Below are 16163 nucleotides of genomic sequence, written 5' to 3'. Positions count from 1 at the left end.
CACCACTGGAGGCGGGCTGCACGATGTTGGGGCATGAGCGGAAGACGGCCTAACGGTGTGCGGGACCGTAGCCCAGCTTCATGGAGACGGTTGCGAATGGTCCTCGCCGATACCCCAGGAGCAACAGTGTCCCTAATTTGCTGGGAAGTGGCGGTGCGGTCCCCTACGGCACTGCGTAGGATCCTACGGTCTTGGCGTGCATCCGTTCGTCGCTGCGGTCCGGTCCCAGGTCGACGGACACGTGCACCTTCCGCCGACCACTGGCGACAACATCGATGTACTGTGGAGACCTCACGCCCCACGTGTTGAGGAATTCGGCGGTACGTCCACCCGGCCTCCCGCATGCCCACTATACGCCCTCGCTCAAAGTCCGTCAACTGCACATACGGTTCACGTCCACGCTGTCGCGGCATGCTACCAGTGTTAAAGACTGCGATGGAGCTCCGTATGCCACGGCAAACTGGCTGACACTGACGGCGGCGGTGCACAAATGCTGCGCAGCTAGCGCCATTCGACGGCCAACGCCGCGGTTCCTGGTGTGTCCGCTGTGCCGTGCGTGTGATCATTGCTTGTACAGCCCTCTCGCAGTGTCCGGAGCAAGTATGGTGGGTCTGACACACCGGTGTCAATGTGTTCTTTTTTCCATTTCCAGGAGTGTATTCGTGGCTACAAAGTCTTTCGCGACGTATTTCTTGAATAAAAATGTCTTGGTGTACATGCCGCGTCAATTCAGGGTAAAACTCCAAGCTTTCGACCACCACCTCCGTGGTCGTCGCCAGGGCTAAAACTGACTGTCGTAAATTAGTTTTTTTCTTTATTGTGATTTCATTCCCCTGCCCCATATGGGCAGGGGAGGGCTGTCAATGGCACAATCCGCCGCTCTTCAGCCGAGTTACATGACAACTAAAACCAGAATAAATTGTTACATATATAAGGCGATAAAAAAGGGGAACATAAAACAGAGTAAGGGGAGATAATGGCGGTAAAAATACACTGACAGGGAAACGTTCATGGGGGGACGGTTTAAAAAATCACCATAAAGATAAAAACACAGTTGGCGATTCTTAAAACACAAAGAAGACACTGAATGCACATGCACAAGTTAAAAGTTGGCCACAGTATTAAAAACACTCCAGAACAACACACTTAAAACCCACTTGGAGCACACACAATGAAGTATATGGTTCAAATGGCTCTGAGCACTATACGACTTAACTTCTGAGGTCATCAGTCGCCTAGAACTTAGAACTAATTAAACCTAACTAACCTAAGGATATCACACACATCCATACCCGAGGCAGGATTCGAACCTGCGACCGGAGCGGTAGCTCGGCTCCAGAGCATTGTGCCTAGAACCGCATGGCCACTCTGCCCAGTGATGTAGTATAAAACTGCCAGGCGGGACCTGCCGAGGGACAGGTCAGAGAGGATGGAAAAGGAGGGAACAGCAAGGGGCAGCAGGGGAGGCAGCGGGATGAAGAGAGGAGGGGCGTCAGCAGGTACACGAAGAGGCAGGAGACTGGTGGGGCAGGAGATGAAAGGGGAAGACAAAGCAAGAGGGAGTGCAAAGACACTGAAAGGGAGCACAAGAGGCGGGAGGGAGTAGAAGGGGGAAATCGCTCAGGAGAAGGGAGGGGGATTAGAGGGAGCCCTGAAGAGGAGGCAGGAAGATGGGGTTAGAGTTGGTAGGAAGGGTAGATGTCAGGGCGAAGTTCATCATCCGAGAGGGGTAGATGGTGGAAGTTGCGTTTGGAAAGGAGGCGGAGGGTGTGGAGATGGAGAGAGGGTGGGACATAGCGGTGAAGGCGCGGGAACGAGTTGTGGGTGAAGAGGAAGGGAGACACCAGGGGGTGAGACGGAACAAGGCGGCAGACAGTATATAGTGTGCGGATGTGTTCAAGGAAAAGGAGAAGGTGGGGGAAGGGGATGAGGTCGTAGAGGATGCATGTGGGGAACAGAAGGCGGAAGCGGAAAGCGAGGCGGAGTGCATAGCGTTCTAGGATTTGGAGGGCTTTATAGAACCGGGGAGGGGCGGAAATCCAAGCTACGCTGGCATAACAGAGGAAGGGGCGGATCAAGGATTTGTAGGTATGAAGGATGGTGGAAGGATGCGGACCCCACGTCCAGACGGACAGGAGTTTCAGGAGGCGGAGTCTGTTGTGAGCTTTGTTTTGGATGGTAAGGAGGTGGGGAGTCCAGGTGAGGTGGAGGTCGAGGGTGAGGCCAAGGTATTTGAGAGTAGGAGTGAGGTGGATAGGACGGCCATACATGGTGAGGTAGGAATCTTGGAGACGGAAGGAGTGGGTGGTGCAGGCTATGATGATCGCATGGGTCTTGGAGGGATTGGTACAGAGGAACCACTGGTTGCACCAGGTGGTGAAGTGGTCAAGGTGGGTTTGGAGGGTACGTTGGGACCGTTGTAGGGTAGGATAAAGGGCTAGGAAGGCGGTATCATCAGCAAACTGGAGAAGATGAACAGGTGGGGGAGGTTTGGGCATGTCAGCAGGGTACAGGAGATAGAGGAGAGGGGAAAGGACGGAGCCTTGGGGCACGTCAGCAGAGGGATAGAAAGTACAGGAGTCGGAATTGTGGATAGTCACATAGGAGGGACGATGGGAGAGGAAGGAACCAACGAGACGGACGAGTTGTAAACTAGTGAGGCTCCCACTTTTATATACAGAGGACGGCTTCTAATTGGCTGGAATACGTCATAGCAACACCGATATGGTGCATAGTGAAGTGGTGCCCTCTACTTCCATAGATGTAGTTTCTATCCCGTGTTGCTTGCAGCGCCATCCCTTGAATCAGGAGGTAAAGTGCGGGAAGCTTTCCTCTGCGATTTTTCCTCATCTAGTGCACTCTTCCAGGTGTTGCTAACTGCATAGCCGTTGTCTCTGTTAAAGTTACTATCGCTAAGTCTAATTTCGACTGCTTTCCGGATCACAGAGTCCCAGTAATTCGATGTATGGGCCATTACTCTCGCTTCTTCAAATAAAATCTTCCGCTTGTTAAGCAGGCTATGCTCAGCCACCGCTGATTTTCCCAAATACCTGTATTTCAGGTGGCGCTGGTGCTCGATGCAACGGTTGGCAACCATTCTTACAGACTGGCCCATGTAATTCTTGCCGCATTCGCAAGGAATACTATAAATTCCCGGCACCCTTCAGCCGAGACTATCTTTGACTGGTCTCAACATTTCCTTAATTTTCCTAGGTGATACAACAAGCACGATAGGTAGAGTCCTAAAGGGGCTAGGAATAAAACCAGTTTTCCGACCACCTAGGAAAATTAAGGAAATGTTGAAACCAGTTAAAAATAGTCTCGACTTAAGGGTGTCGGGAATTTATAGTATTCCTTGCGAATGCGGCAAGAATTACACGGGCCAGTCTGTAAGAACTGTTGCCGACTGTTGCATCGAGCACCAGCGCCACCTGAAATACAGGTATTTGGAGAAATCAGCGGTGGCTGAGCATAGCCTGCTTAACAAGCATAAGATTTTATTTGAAGAAACGAGAGTAATATCCAACACATCGAATTACTGGGACTCTGTGATCCGTGAAGTAATCGAAATTAGACTTAGCGATAATAACTTTAACAGAGACAACGGCTATGAACATTTCATTAATTTACTACTAATTTACTACAATGATTTTAATATTGATTTTTAAGAGTGTTGATCACAGTGAAATTTTTTGGAGCTGTTAGATATTTTAGAATTTCGTCAAACTCATTTTTTATTGACACACAAAAATGATATTAAAAGTTTCTGCAACAGTAGGCCTATCTTTGATCAGTTCATTATCTACCTTTAAAGAAATTTCCTCATATTTCTTGGTTAGTTTTCCCTGTCTCATTTTTTACTATGTTCCACATAGTTTTTAGTCTTGTTGCTGAGGTGTCTTATTCTTTCTTGGAAGTACATACATTCTGATGTTATCATGGATTTGATTTGAATTTTGCAGTACCGTTTGCAGTGTTATTAAGTCCTATCATCATCCATGTCCATTGGTGCCAAATATAGTCTTCTCTTTGTTGTTGCATGGGATTCTAATCTCATTTGTAATCAAGGGTTTAGGTGCCCTTAACCTGCTTGTGCCGTTTAATTTCTTAATACAACAGTTTTAGAAATGTTCTATAACCACAATGTAACAAATGTACTACGACCATAAGGCTGCCCAGGGTGGCAGGTTTTATGGGGCAGTAATACTTATGGAAAAATGTATAAAATGATGAGCATCAAAAAAGTACCAAAAATTTAAGTCTCCCACTCACAGGAAACTATTAATTGATGTACATTAGCTGCACTGATTAGTTATCTGACGATATGCACCCATTTCTAATATTTAAATCTCTGCCTCAGTGTGGAATATTAGCTGTCACACATACAGAGGTGTGTTCTGTAGCATGCTAAAAGGTAGCATCTTAGAGAATGTAGCTCTTCAAATACATTCAAGTACTCTTAATTCCAATTTTGCTGAACAGTAAGTTTATTTTCTGCTGTGAGATGCATAAATAATTATTTAAAGGTATAACGAAAACAGGATAGTCTCAGTTATCTTGGCCTCCTTGCTATTGAATCAGACTTGAGAGTGAATCTGGATTCTGGACTTTGAAGAAATCAAGGAGGTCGTTGGAAGAAATCATGAGCTCGTTTGCAAATGACAGGCCAAGGAAAAAATCCCTTGTTATTTAAATTCCCCATGTTCTGCCTCATGGTACCTTTCTAAATGTAACGTAAGTTGTTCGAATCCTTTCTATTTAATTTTAGTAAAAGAGCAATTATAGAGCTTCCATTTATATTTATTGTTTGACTCTTTTTTTAAGTTTTTCTATTTGTAGTTTTTATGAAAGCACGATTTTAGGTTTGCGACTCATAAATAAGAATTACACAGGCAAAAAACATGCCCATATATTAGACAAACTTAAACAAATATCTGTATTTCATGTCTGGTGGGAAGGGGGGAGGTGGCACAGACCCTTCTTTTTTTTGTCTAGTCGTGTCAGGAGCCCTAAATACTGGAGTAATATGACATTATATTTTTCATTTACTTAGGGATGTTGTGCCGACTTTTCCATTACGTATTTCGCAAAGAACTATACATTTATTTATTTATTTATTTATTTATTCTTTGCCCATGGACTCCAGCTGAAAATCCAGCTGAGAGTATTGGGTGTGTCATACAATAGCCTATTAACATCAAACTTGATTTCAATATATATATATATATATAAATGAAACAAATGATTAAACAGAAATAGTCCATAATCATACAAAGGTTTTACATGTTTCACATTATACGTACATACAAATCAAAAAAACATACAGAAATGATAATTTTTACAGGTACATTTCAGTAATGATATATTTAAACACCATCTTAGTATTCACTCAAACTGTATATACATTTCTCTGTGAGATATAGTTTCAAATGATTTTTAAAACATTTTAGATCTGTTTCTTTTTTAATGATTTTGGGGAGTTTAATAAAAAACCTTTTGCCTGCTTCTTCTGGGGCAGTCATAGACAGTTTTAGATTTCTGTTTATCATGTAGTAATTTTCATTTCCTCTTGTACCATGTTTGTGTACATCTTTATTTAGGAGGTGTTTATCACTTGACCTTACCACCATTATGCTTTGATATATATACAGTGAATATACTGTCATAATATTATAGTGTACAAAAGCTTGCCAACAGGTCTGTCTTGGTGGTATTTTTGCAATGCATCTCACTGCCCTTTTCTGAATTGTGAATATTCTTTTTAGGTAGCCAGCTTGTGCATTTCCCCATATATGAACTGAATAAGACAAATGTGGGAAGACAAGTCCATAATACATTGATCTGAGGACTTTATCATCCACAGTCTTAGCTGTTTTATGCATGATGAAGCTCTGTTTGTTTATCTTTTTACACAGTGCATCTATGTGCTCCCCCCATGCCAAATGTTTATCTATTATAGTTCCTAGAAAATTTGTGCTGGTTACTTCTTCAATAGTCTTTGGATTTATATTAACATTTATATTATAATTTTCACTATGCTTGGTCTGAAATACTACATTCATTGTTTTAGACTGATTCATAAACAGGTTGTTTTGTGTTAAATATTTATTTGCATTTTCAATAGTCAGGAGTGCTTCCTTCTCAAGCTCTTCCTTTGTGTCAGCTGTGCAAATGATTGTTGTGTCATCAGCATACATTATAAGTTTCTGATTTATATAGCTAGGGAAGTCATTTACGTAGAGTATAAATAGTATTGGCCCAAGCACAGATCCTTGCGGCACACCGTGTTTAACTGTTTGTAATTCTGATATGTAGTTTGTTATATTTCCCCCACTAGTATGTCTGATTTCTGTGCATTGTTTCCTATTTGTAATGTATGATTTAAGTATGTCATAGCATTTTCCTCTAATTCCATACTGATATAATTTCATCATTAATTTTGAGTGGTTCACACAATCAAATGCCTTAGATAGGTCCATAAAAATCCCACAAGTCTTTTGTTGCCTGTCAAGTAAATTAAGAATGTGCTCAATTATATCTGTTGATGCTGTTTTTGTTGACTTCCCTTCTCTGAAACCATGTTGTGATGAATGCAGTATACTGTACTTTGTTATAAAACTTACAATTCTATTCTTTATTATCATTTCATAGATTTTAGCAAATGTTGAGATCAATGATATTGGCCTGTAATTTCCTAATTCATCCCTGTTCCCTTTCTTAAATATTGGCTTCACTTTACTTACTTTCAGTGAATCTGGAAATATACCTTCTTCTATCGCAGCATTCAGCATGTGTGTCAATGGTTTTAATATACATTCTCTGCATTCCTTTATGAGATGTGATGTAACACATCCAAGCCAGAAGAGTGTTTAATTTTAAGTTGTTTTATTAGGTTTGACACTTCTGCATCTGTTGTAGGTATGAAAACCATAGTATGATTTGTATGTGGGGGGTTTAACAATTACTTACTGCATTTGTTTTATTTTGACTTATTAATTCGTCTGCTACAGTAATATAATATCTGTTAAAAGTATTGGCTACTTCTAGAGGGCTTGCGTTGCTTTTCCCACTCATCAGTGGGCAGATGTCCTCTGCCCGATTTGTTACTTTTCCTCTCTCTCCATTAATGAACGACCATAAACCTTTTGAGTAGTTCTTTCCCTTATCTATAGACATCCTGATGAATGATGCTTTAGTTTCTCTGATAAAACTACAGTACTCTTTCTTTTTTATTTTATACAGTGTGTTGTAGGCCTCATCATTTTTTGTTTGGAGAGGTCATAATACACTCTCAGATTATTTCTGGCATGGATTACTTCTCCAGTCACCCAGCTTTTCTTTTTTTGTTGCTGTTTGACAAGCCTTTTACTAACAGGACATGTAACATCATAATAATAATTGAATAAAGAATAAAACTGGTTCCATTTGGTGTTTGCATCTTTAGCTGCATATATCGTTTCCCAGTTTTCTGCCTCTAACATCTTTTTTAGCAGATTTATGTTATGTGGGTAGTTCTGTCTTCTCATCTCCCATATCTTCTGCACTGAATCACTAGTCTTTATATTTATGTCTATCATGATTGCAAAATGGTCTGCTAATGTGGAGTTTATTGCCTGTGTGTCACAATAGCATGTAGGAATATTTGTTATTACATGATCAATAATAGTTTCACTATGCTTTTGTTACTCTGGTTGGTTTATATATTTTTATTTTTAGGTTGTATATGCACAATAATTCCAGTAGGGTATTAGTATTGTCTGTATTTTTACTCGTGTCTATGTTCAGATCTCCTATAATGATCAAATAAGCATATGTTTTTGAGAGGTGTTGGATTATATCTTCCAGCTGTTCAAAGAAGGTTTTAATTATACCATTTGGTGATCGATACAAACCTAATACACAACATAAATTCCCAGCAATTTTAGTTTCCAGTGCTGTAGCTTCAAAGCTCAATTCTATAGCATATTTTGTTATATTTATGGCTTTAGTTGATTTATAGTTAGAAAAAATGGCAACCCCACCACCTGTATAGGAAGTTCTCCAAAAACTGGCTACTTTCACATAATTCTTCAAGTTGTAAATTCCTATGTGATTTTCTTTTAGCCCATGTTCTGTAACTACTAGAATGTTTGGCCTATACTCCTGTAATATTACCTCTAGTTCCTCTGTTTTATTGTTTATGTATTGAACATTTTGGTGAAGTATTCTAACAGTTGGCTTTAAATGTAATAGTTCCCCTTCCTGTAATATACTAAGCACTTCACTTGCTCCCTTTGCTTCTGGTACTATGCAGTGATTTGTTTCAGTTTGTGTCATTAAACCTGGATCGTATCTTTGTCCGGTGTTTATATTCCTCTCACTATTGTCACACTGGTATTTAAGATGGACAGTTTTACTTACATCTTTTTCCATGTTCTCTTTCTGCTTACTCGGTACCATAAAAAATCCTCACTTTGTGTAGCAGGTCTCCTAGTTCTCAGGCATCTGTCTTGATTGGAAGCTGCTTCTGCTGTTGATCTCCCAGGCCCCAGGCACCTCTTCTGTGTGGTTGCTGTTGCTGGTGGCTCCTGTGCTCCCCGACTTGGTGACTGCCCTTCTTTGTTAGCTGCTGCGGCTAATGACCTTTGTATGTTTTCCTCACATGCATTTTCATTGCCTTGAGGTAGTATTATGGGGTCTGCTGTTCTGGATACTGTTGCTGATGACGACAGCTCTGCTGATGATTGTGGTGATTCTGCTGCTATTGGTTTATCTGACACTGCTGGTGAGAATATCTGGGCCTTTGCTGCTGCTACTGGTGTTTGTTGTAGCTCTACTGCAGATAATGATGGTTCCACTGTTACAGACAACTCTTGTTTTGGCGGAATTGGGATTGGAGACACTTCCATTACAGATGACTCATTAATAAATTTAAGTATTTCGGCACTAATAATCTTTTTCCCTTTTACGTTCATGTGGAGACCATGTCTTGTGAAGCGCTCTCTTTGAACACTGTTTATCTCTACGAAAGTCGTATTCTGGAAACCTCTACATATTTTCTCAAATAGCCTGTTTGCTGTAACAATCTCGATGTTTACGCACGAGTTTTCCATCAGATCGTGCCTACTTTTGCAGGAATGTGACAAAGGATATGCCCCAGCACACCCAAAGAAACGAATGAATTATCTTGTAAACACAGTAATCTCTAGCAAGGTGCCCGCGAAAATATTTGCAAAGCCTTTATGTGTATGTTGTAGTATCTGTGTACCTACATCTTTGATTGCCTCTTTATTTTTGTAATTTTGTTGTGGGATCAGCTGATATGTTGTTTGCCGTGTTGATGAAGTGTATGTGTGGCATAACAAATACGCAACACGGAATGTGATAATCCGAAGACGTATCGAAACGTACTGGGATACAAGTGAACTGTGCTAGTTTTGCGTTATGGCTGAGACTGATACAGCTATTAGAGACATTACTTCGAAAGAAATAGTGAAATCTAGAACTGGGCATGGCGCGCAGAAAAGAACATTTAAAATTATCGTAGTTGGAGACACAAACGTCGGTAAAACATGCTTAACGTATAGATTCTGCGAAGGGAAATTTCTGTGTAAGTCGGAGGCGACAATAGGCGTTGATTTTAGAGAAAGGACAGTGGACGTCAACGGAGAGGAGATTAAAGTAAGTGTTCTTTTTTAATACGATGTGTAGTTCGACAACCACTATTTATTATATACATTTTTGTTGCATCATTGCTTTCATAAGGCGTGTCGTTCGTTTCAAGATCCTTGGATTTTATGGTATACGAATTAAGTGAAATAGGTAATTCGGAGATACAGAACACTCGCATTGCTAACAAGAGCCAAATACTCGATAACATCTCATTATTGAAAAGTTGTTCCAAGTTATATTTTTCAATAATTTTCGTTAGTTTAAATCATGTTCATCCAACAATAAACTAATTATACAATTAAAAGAAACTAAGTGTATTAGTTTCCACATTAACTGAAAGATCACAAAAATCAATATAAAAATTAAGGTTGAGCTTATGTGCTATGTATCAAACATAAAAATCCTATGGTGTTGAAAAAGTTCCCTGAGCACAATGTAATCTCAACAGCATGCTGTGTAAGGTTACTCTGAACATAGGCTTCCATATCTAGCAGATCCCGTGTTAGAGCAATTAACCTATTGTTGGCACATGTACATTCCGTAACAAGGGTCTAGTTATTACATAACCTTACGGGAACGAATTTACAGGATACCCTGTTTATCTTAAAGTTACAAAAAATTAAACTAGTCATAATAAAGTTGCAGTGGAATTTACTATACTGGCTTGTTGAAAACTTTGGTTACGCTTACAACTCCAAAAAGATAATTTAAATGTAGAGAAAAACGTTGGGCATTACCCTAACAACAATGCAGTACAAGCTAGTGTTTACATCTCAGTAGGAGAAAAAAGAATGTAGCCTTCTAAGTAATTAAATACAGTTATGCAGAGGCTCTCACAATTGATCAAAGACAGAAATGAATGCAGTACTTTCAGGAAAGCTGCAAACACCTGTTATTAATTAAGAGTTGTAGCACTATTAGATATTCTGTAAAAGGATTTGGGAATTATTAAGTCAAGACACGAAGGAATTACTGACATTAGGTGCCAGTGGACATTGTGTTAAATCAATGGGGAAACTTGAAAATTTGTGCTGGACTAAGATCCGAACTCGGGACTCCAGCTTACTAGGCAGATGGGCTGACCACCGAACCATCCTGACACATCGCAACTGCAAACTTGTCAGCCCCACATCAGTCACGGCATTTTGCTGATTCCCATAAGAGTTCATTCGTAGTGTGCATCTGCAATGAAGTGATCATTGGTTGTCCTCATCTTAATTATATATATGTGGTGTATGTTCTTTTGCATTTGCCTGGTCTGCTTAGTAAGTAGGAGAACCAGGTTTGAATCCCAAACTGGTGCAAATTTTTAACTTCCTCCAGTGATTTAAATCAGTGCTCACTGGCAGATAATTTTCATTAGCTAAATCCTTTGTTTCTTGATTCATAGTGGCTGTGGGATCAAAATGGGTTCTGTTCTTTTATACATACATATAATTGTTAAGTCACCCAACTCTTTTTGATTATGAGTCACTGGTCAGTGGAATTGCGACATAAACTATATGAACATGTAACGTAACATAAGAAATGGTTTGTGTATTTAAACTATTTGTATACCTTGTCTTTGTGCCTTTTTTGTGGTTAGTTGAAGCCTTTGATGTCATTATGCCATGGCACAAAACTGATGGCTGATAGAATCTTCACTTGACCCCATTTGACACTTTGCATACTTTTTATAACATCCATACAATAAGTAATCACACAGGATGATAAATAAATAAATTGTATTGACATTCCTTGTAACAGTAAGTTACAATTTTTTGTGATCTTTACGCAAGTGTCCAGTTCCACACATCTGCTTTGACTCATGAGGTCATCAACATGGTGGACACCCCCTTCTTCCAGCATATCCAATATGGGGGTCGACAGAAGCGTCCGATCCCACGCGTCAGCTTTGACCCGTGACGTAAGGGTGTTGTCGTGCGTGACGTCATGACGGCGCGGAGTTTGGTTTGAGTGTGGTTGTCTCCAGTTCTGTTTTATCTTATTTTATTTACTTTTCTGATCTGTTCGTTCTATCTCGTGAGATTTTTTTTTAAATTTTAAAACACTTATTACTTATTTTAATTATCTGTTTCCTCCAATTTCTGTTTTAGTTTATTATATTTATCTTTCTGATCTGTTCGTTCTATCCCGTGAGATTTTTTTTTTTTTTTTTAAAAAAAAGACAAAAAACACTAATCAGCTACTGAAGCATCTTTATCTTCTATGGGTTGCAGGGGTTACAACGCCTGGGAGGTGGGTGGGTATTCATGCATGGCTGTCTTCACTTACACGTTGTAGCTACACAAGGCGTCTAAATTTGTTTATATTTTGTTTGCCCCCCCACCCGAAACACCCCATTTCCCGCGCTTGTCCCGTTAGTGTCATTAGGCTTCTTGTGGAAAGTGTGTGTGTTTGTTTTTGTTTCCGCCATATTTGTGACATCATGGGTCAAAGCAGACGGGCGGGATCGGACGCTTCTGTATTTCCCAATATGGTGATCATAATATTGCTACATAGATGTATGACCAAAAATAAAAATGTTATGACAGTGTGCCACTCCAAGAACACAATGAACTAACAGGACAACCGCAAGAAGTAGGGGGGGTTTACGCCACGGACAAGCTAAAAATATGAAAGTATCAAAAACATCACCATCCAAAAACTGATATCCACAAAATCAAACACCGAAAATTCACAAAATATGACATAACACTACAAATACGAAAACCACAGGAATTGTACATTTCACTACACCTAAATAGCTCACAAGAAGCCCTCAGTACTGAACGATCAATACACGCAACTCCAAATTTCATGTGACCTATATAACTCAAACAAAGCCATCGATACCTAGAACCTGAACACGTGTCGTACATACAAGTATCGTAAATCTGACATGATCTGTGTAGCTCAAACATAGCCAATGACTCCTAAAAGCTGAACACTTATCAAAAATACCCATATTGGAAATTTAACAGAACCGAAATACGTAGCTCAAATGTAGACACTGATATGAAAACCACACACTCAAATCAAAAACCCCCAAATTCACTTGACTGGTTAAAATAGAAACAAAAAACTGTACTCCAAAACAAACAAACAATCAGTAGTGCACTAACAGCCAAATAAAACACTGTACAAATTACTTACCAGCCAAACCCACTAACAAATACACCTAGCTTCTAGTGGGTTGCCCCCCCCCCCCTTTCCCACTCCTCACACACACACACACACACACACACACACACACACACACAGGTGTGCGTGCGAAACCAACAACAGAACATAATCCTCCAAAAAAACCCAGACTCCCAAACCCTCCCCCTCCACATCCTTCACCCTGAAAAAAAGAAGAAAAAATCTGACACCATCCCACATTGCCATTTAATGAAAAAAAAATACGAGCTTGCGGAGTATTTGAGCAAACCTGTGATTGGATTCAAGACTTTCTTGCAGATAGAACTCAACACATCGCTCATAACGGAACTAAATTGACAAATGTAAAAGTAATATCCAGAGTACCACAGGGAAGTATGATAGGACCATTGCTGTTTACAGTATATGTAAATGATCTAGTAGAAAGTATCGAATGCTCTTTAAGGCTATTCACAGTTGATGCAGTTGTTTATACCAAAGTAGCAACATCAGGAGATAGTAAGAATTTGCAGAACGACCTTCCCGGAATTGATGAATGGTGCAGACTCTGGCAGTTGACCCTGAACGTAAGTAAATGTAACATATTGCACATACATAGGAAAATAAATCCACTGCTGTACAGTTACACCATTGATGACAAACAGATGGAGACAGCATCTGCTGTAAAATATCTGGGTGTAACTACCCAGACCAACCTTAGGTGGAATGACCATACAAAACAGATAGCGCGAAAAAAGCGGAGACAGACTCAGATTCATCAGAAGAATCTTAAGAAAATGTAACTCATCCACAAAAGAAGTGGCTTATAAGGCACTTGTTCGCCTGATTCTTGAGTATTGTTCATCTATCTGGGATCCCTATCTGGTAGGACTGATAGAGAAGATCCAACGAAGAACAGCGCATTTTGTCACGGGATCGTTTAGGTAGTGATAGAACTTTACAGAAATGCTAAACAAACTCCACTGGCAGATGTTACAGGAGGGACGTTGTGCATCATAGAGATTTACTACAGAAATTTCGGGACAGCACTTTTCAGGCGGAGTCAGACCACTTATTACTCCCCCCCCCCCCTCCCCCCCACATACTTCTCACATATTGACCACGAGGAGAAAATTCGAAAAATTAGAGGCAGTACAGAGGCTTACTGACAATCATTCTTCCCATGCAGTATTTGTGAGTGAAACAGGGTTGGAGGTATCAGATAGTGGTACCGAAAGTACCCTCCGCCACAGACTATATGTTGGCTTGCAGTGTATGATGTAGGTGTAGATTGTCTACATGGAAAATGGAAATGAAGTCCCATGCTTCTTTACAGAGCGTAGGGGAACGATGCGGGAGACCCGCACCGCCTTACTAGGCAAGGTCCTAATGGAGGTGGTTTGCCGTTGTCTTCCTCCGACCGTAATGGGGATGAATGATGATGATGAATACGACACAACAACACCCAGTCATCTCGAGGCAGGAAAAATCCCTGACCCCGCCGGGAATCGAACCCGGGACCCCGTGCTCGGGAAGCGAGAACGCTACCGCGAGACCACGAGGGCGGACTCTACATGAGATTGCAAATTGGAAGAGACTCTCTTCCCCCTCCCTTTCACAGATTTAATAGCCTCCTAAAATCTCTCTATTGTGTTAGTACAAGGCTCTGTGTTATAGTTCTAAAATCCAGTACTATGATTTACTACCAAATGCTCAAATCCCCTTTTCTTCAACTCTGTATAAGATGAAGATGCTTCAGACATGACGGTACTATGCTCCTCAATATATTCTTCAATCAAAGCCCCAAGTTCCCTCTTAGTCTGACTATGGAACACCTAAATGAAAAACACAATCTGAATGCTGCCCTCACACCCCCCCCCCCCCCTCCAAAAAAAAAAAAAAAATAAAATAAATGCAGCCCTCCCACACCCACAAACCAACCTGAGAACCACTCCTGCCATTCTTCCTCATTCAGACTCTTCAATTTCTGCTAGCAACCCACCCCACCCTGGGCCAATCCAAATGAAGTGGTCCAATAAAAATTAAGTTGGTTGCTTGACCATTTTTAAGTGTTTTAATTTTTTTATATGTGATTACCCTATAATTGAAAAGTTCAGAACAGTTTTTTTAAAAAAAAAATTACCCCTCACCATTACTGAATGGCGGCCATTTTTGTTTGTAAGCGCGCAACAATGTTTCAGTTTAGAGACATTAGCAAAAATATCAATATCTCTGCACTGAGTTAAGTTACAGCATTGCATTTGACATGATTGTTTTTAGAAAAGTGTCCTCTACAACATTGTCTATTACGCAAAATACCCTAAATGAAAAGTATCCTCTACAACATTGTCTATTACGCAAAATACCCTAAATTCAAAAATAACCAGTCAAAATTACATCCAAAGTTTGGTATCAAAATTTTCTAAAATCCACTTTTTAGGCCAAAAAATAACAATCAAGGAGTGATTTATGAGAGTCTTTTTTTTCCCCTATAGTTATATATCATACAGTACTAGCCTCATATAGAGCAAGAACACTTACAAATGTTTCCTTAATTGTTTATGAATGTTTGAAATTCGAAAATTTTCATTTTTTGTAATGTTCAGGGTTAGTTATCTCATCTGCAACTGAATATAAAAATATGATTTTTGCACAATTTTTACACCTACATGATAGCAACGTACTGTAAAAATTTCAACACTGTTATCTGACTGTGAACAAAGATATGGATATTTGAAAATGAGGAAATAATTCACATTACTCTACAATTGATCTTACGGCTGTTGCCTATTAATGTGTGATATTGGCGGGATATAATCAATTATTATTGGTGCTGAATTATATTTAAAAAAAGTGGAAACATCACTGAAATTAACATTTATATTATTTTGACGTACTTAAAATAAATATATTCAATTAACATCCTTCGAGATGTGACAGTTTCTAAACCTGGTGGTGAATGTTACGAACACTTATTTCTTCAGACAGCTTCTGTGATATAGAATAAGACCTTGCAGTTGCTGTTCTAAGTTCAAGCACTGAAAGTTTCCTTAAAACATTTTTCATTGGTATCCAAACTTTGTCACAAGTAGATTTCTTGAATGATGTTCTTGGGCCAGCAGGGTGGTAAAAATGCACGAAAACATCATCGTTTTCCAAACTTATAGGTCAAGGGAAGTGTCTGATTCCAGATGATATTGTGATGTCAGTTTTTTCCGTCGTTTTGTATGGGGGAGGGTGTCGAAATTTATGTATATTTAGTTTGCCCCCACCCAAAAAACCCCTATTCCCTGTGCTTGTCCCGTTAGTATCATTAGGCTTTTTGTGGAACATGTGTGTGTTTGTTTTTCAATGTATTTTTGTCCTCATAATGTGTACGTAATGACTTTATA

The 16163-nt window shown here is 39.9% G+C and overlaps 1 protein-coding gene across 1 annotated transcript in view; it reads left to right on the top strand.

Moving 5' to 3' along the window:
- Positions 1-9294: 9294 nt before the first annotated feature.
- The window catches only part of LOC124804621 (putative Ras-related protein Rab-33), a 123758-nt gene continuing 116889 nt past the window's right edge, over positions 9295-16163 (top strand). Inside the window, exon 1 of the mRNA XM_047264827.1 lies at positions 9295-9660. Within this exon, the coding sequence (XP_047120783.1) occupies positions 9424-9660 (237 nt within the window). The 5' untranslated portion in view covers positions 9295-9423. The remainder of the gene's footprint in view (positions 9661-16163) is intronic.

The sequence above is a fragment of the Schistocerca piceifrons genome, chromosome 7 (genome assembly GCF_021461385.2).
Source record: "Schistocerca piceifrons isolate TAMUIC-IGC-003096 chromosome 7, iqSchPice1.1, whole genome shotgun sequence".
NCBI classification, from domain to species: domain Eukaryota; kingdom Metazoa; phylum Arthropoda; class Insecta; order Orthoptera; family Acrididae; genus Schistocerca; species Schistocerca piceifrons.
Note: the sequence above shows the minus strand (reverse complement) of the source record. Positions and strands in the feature narration are given on the sequence as shown.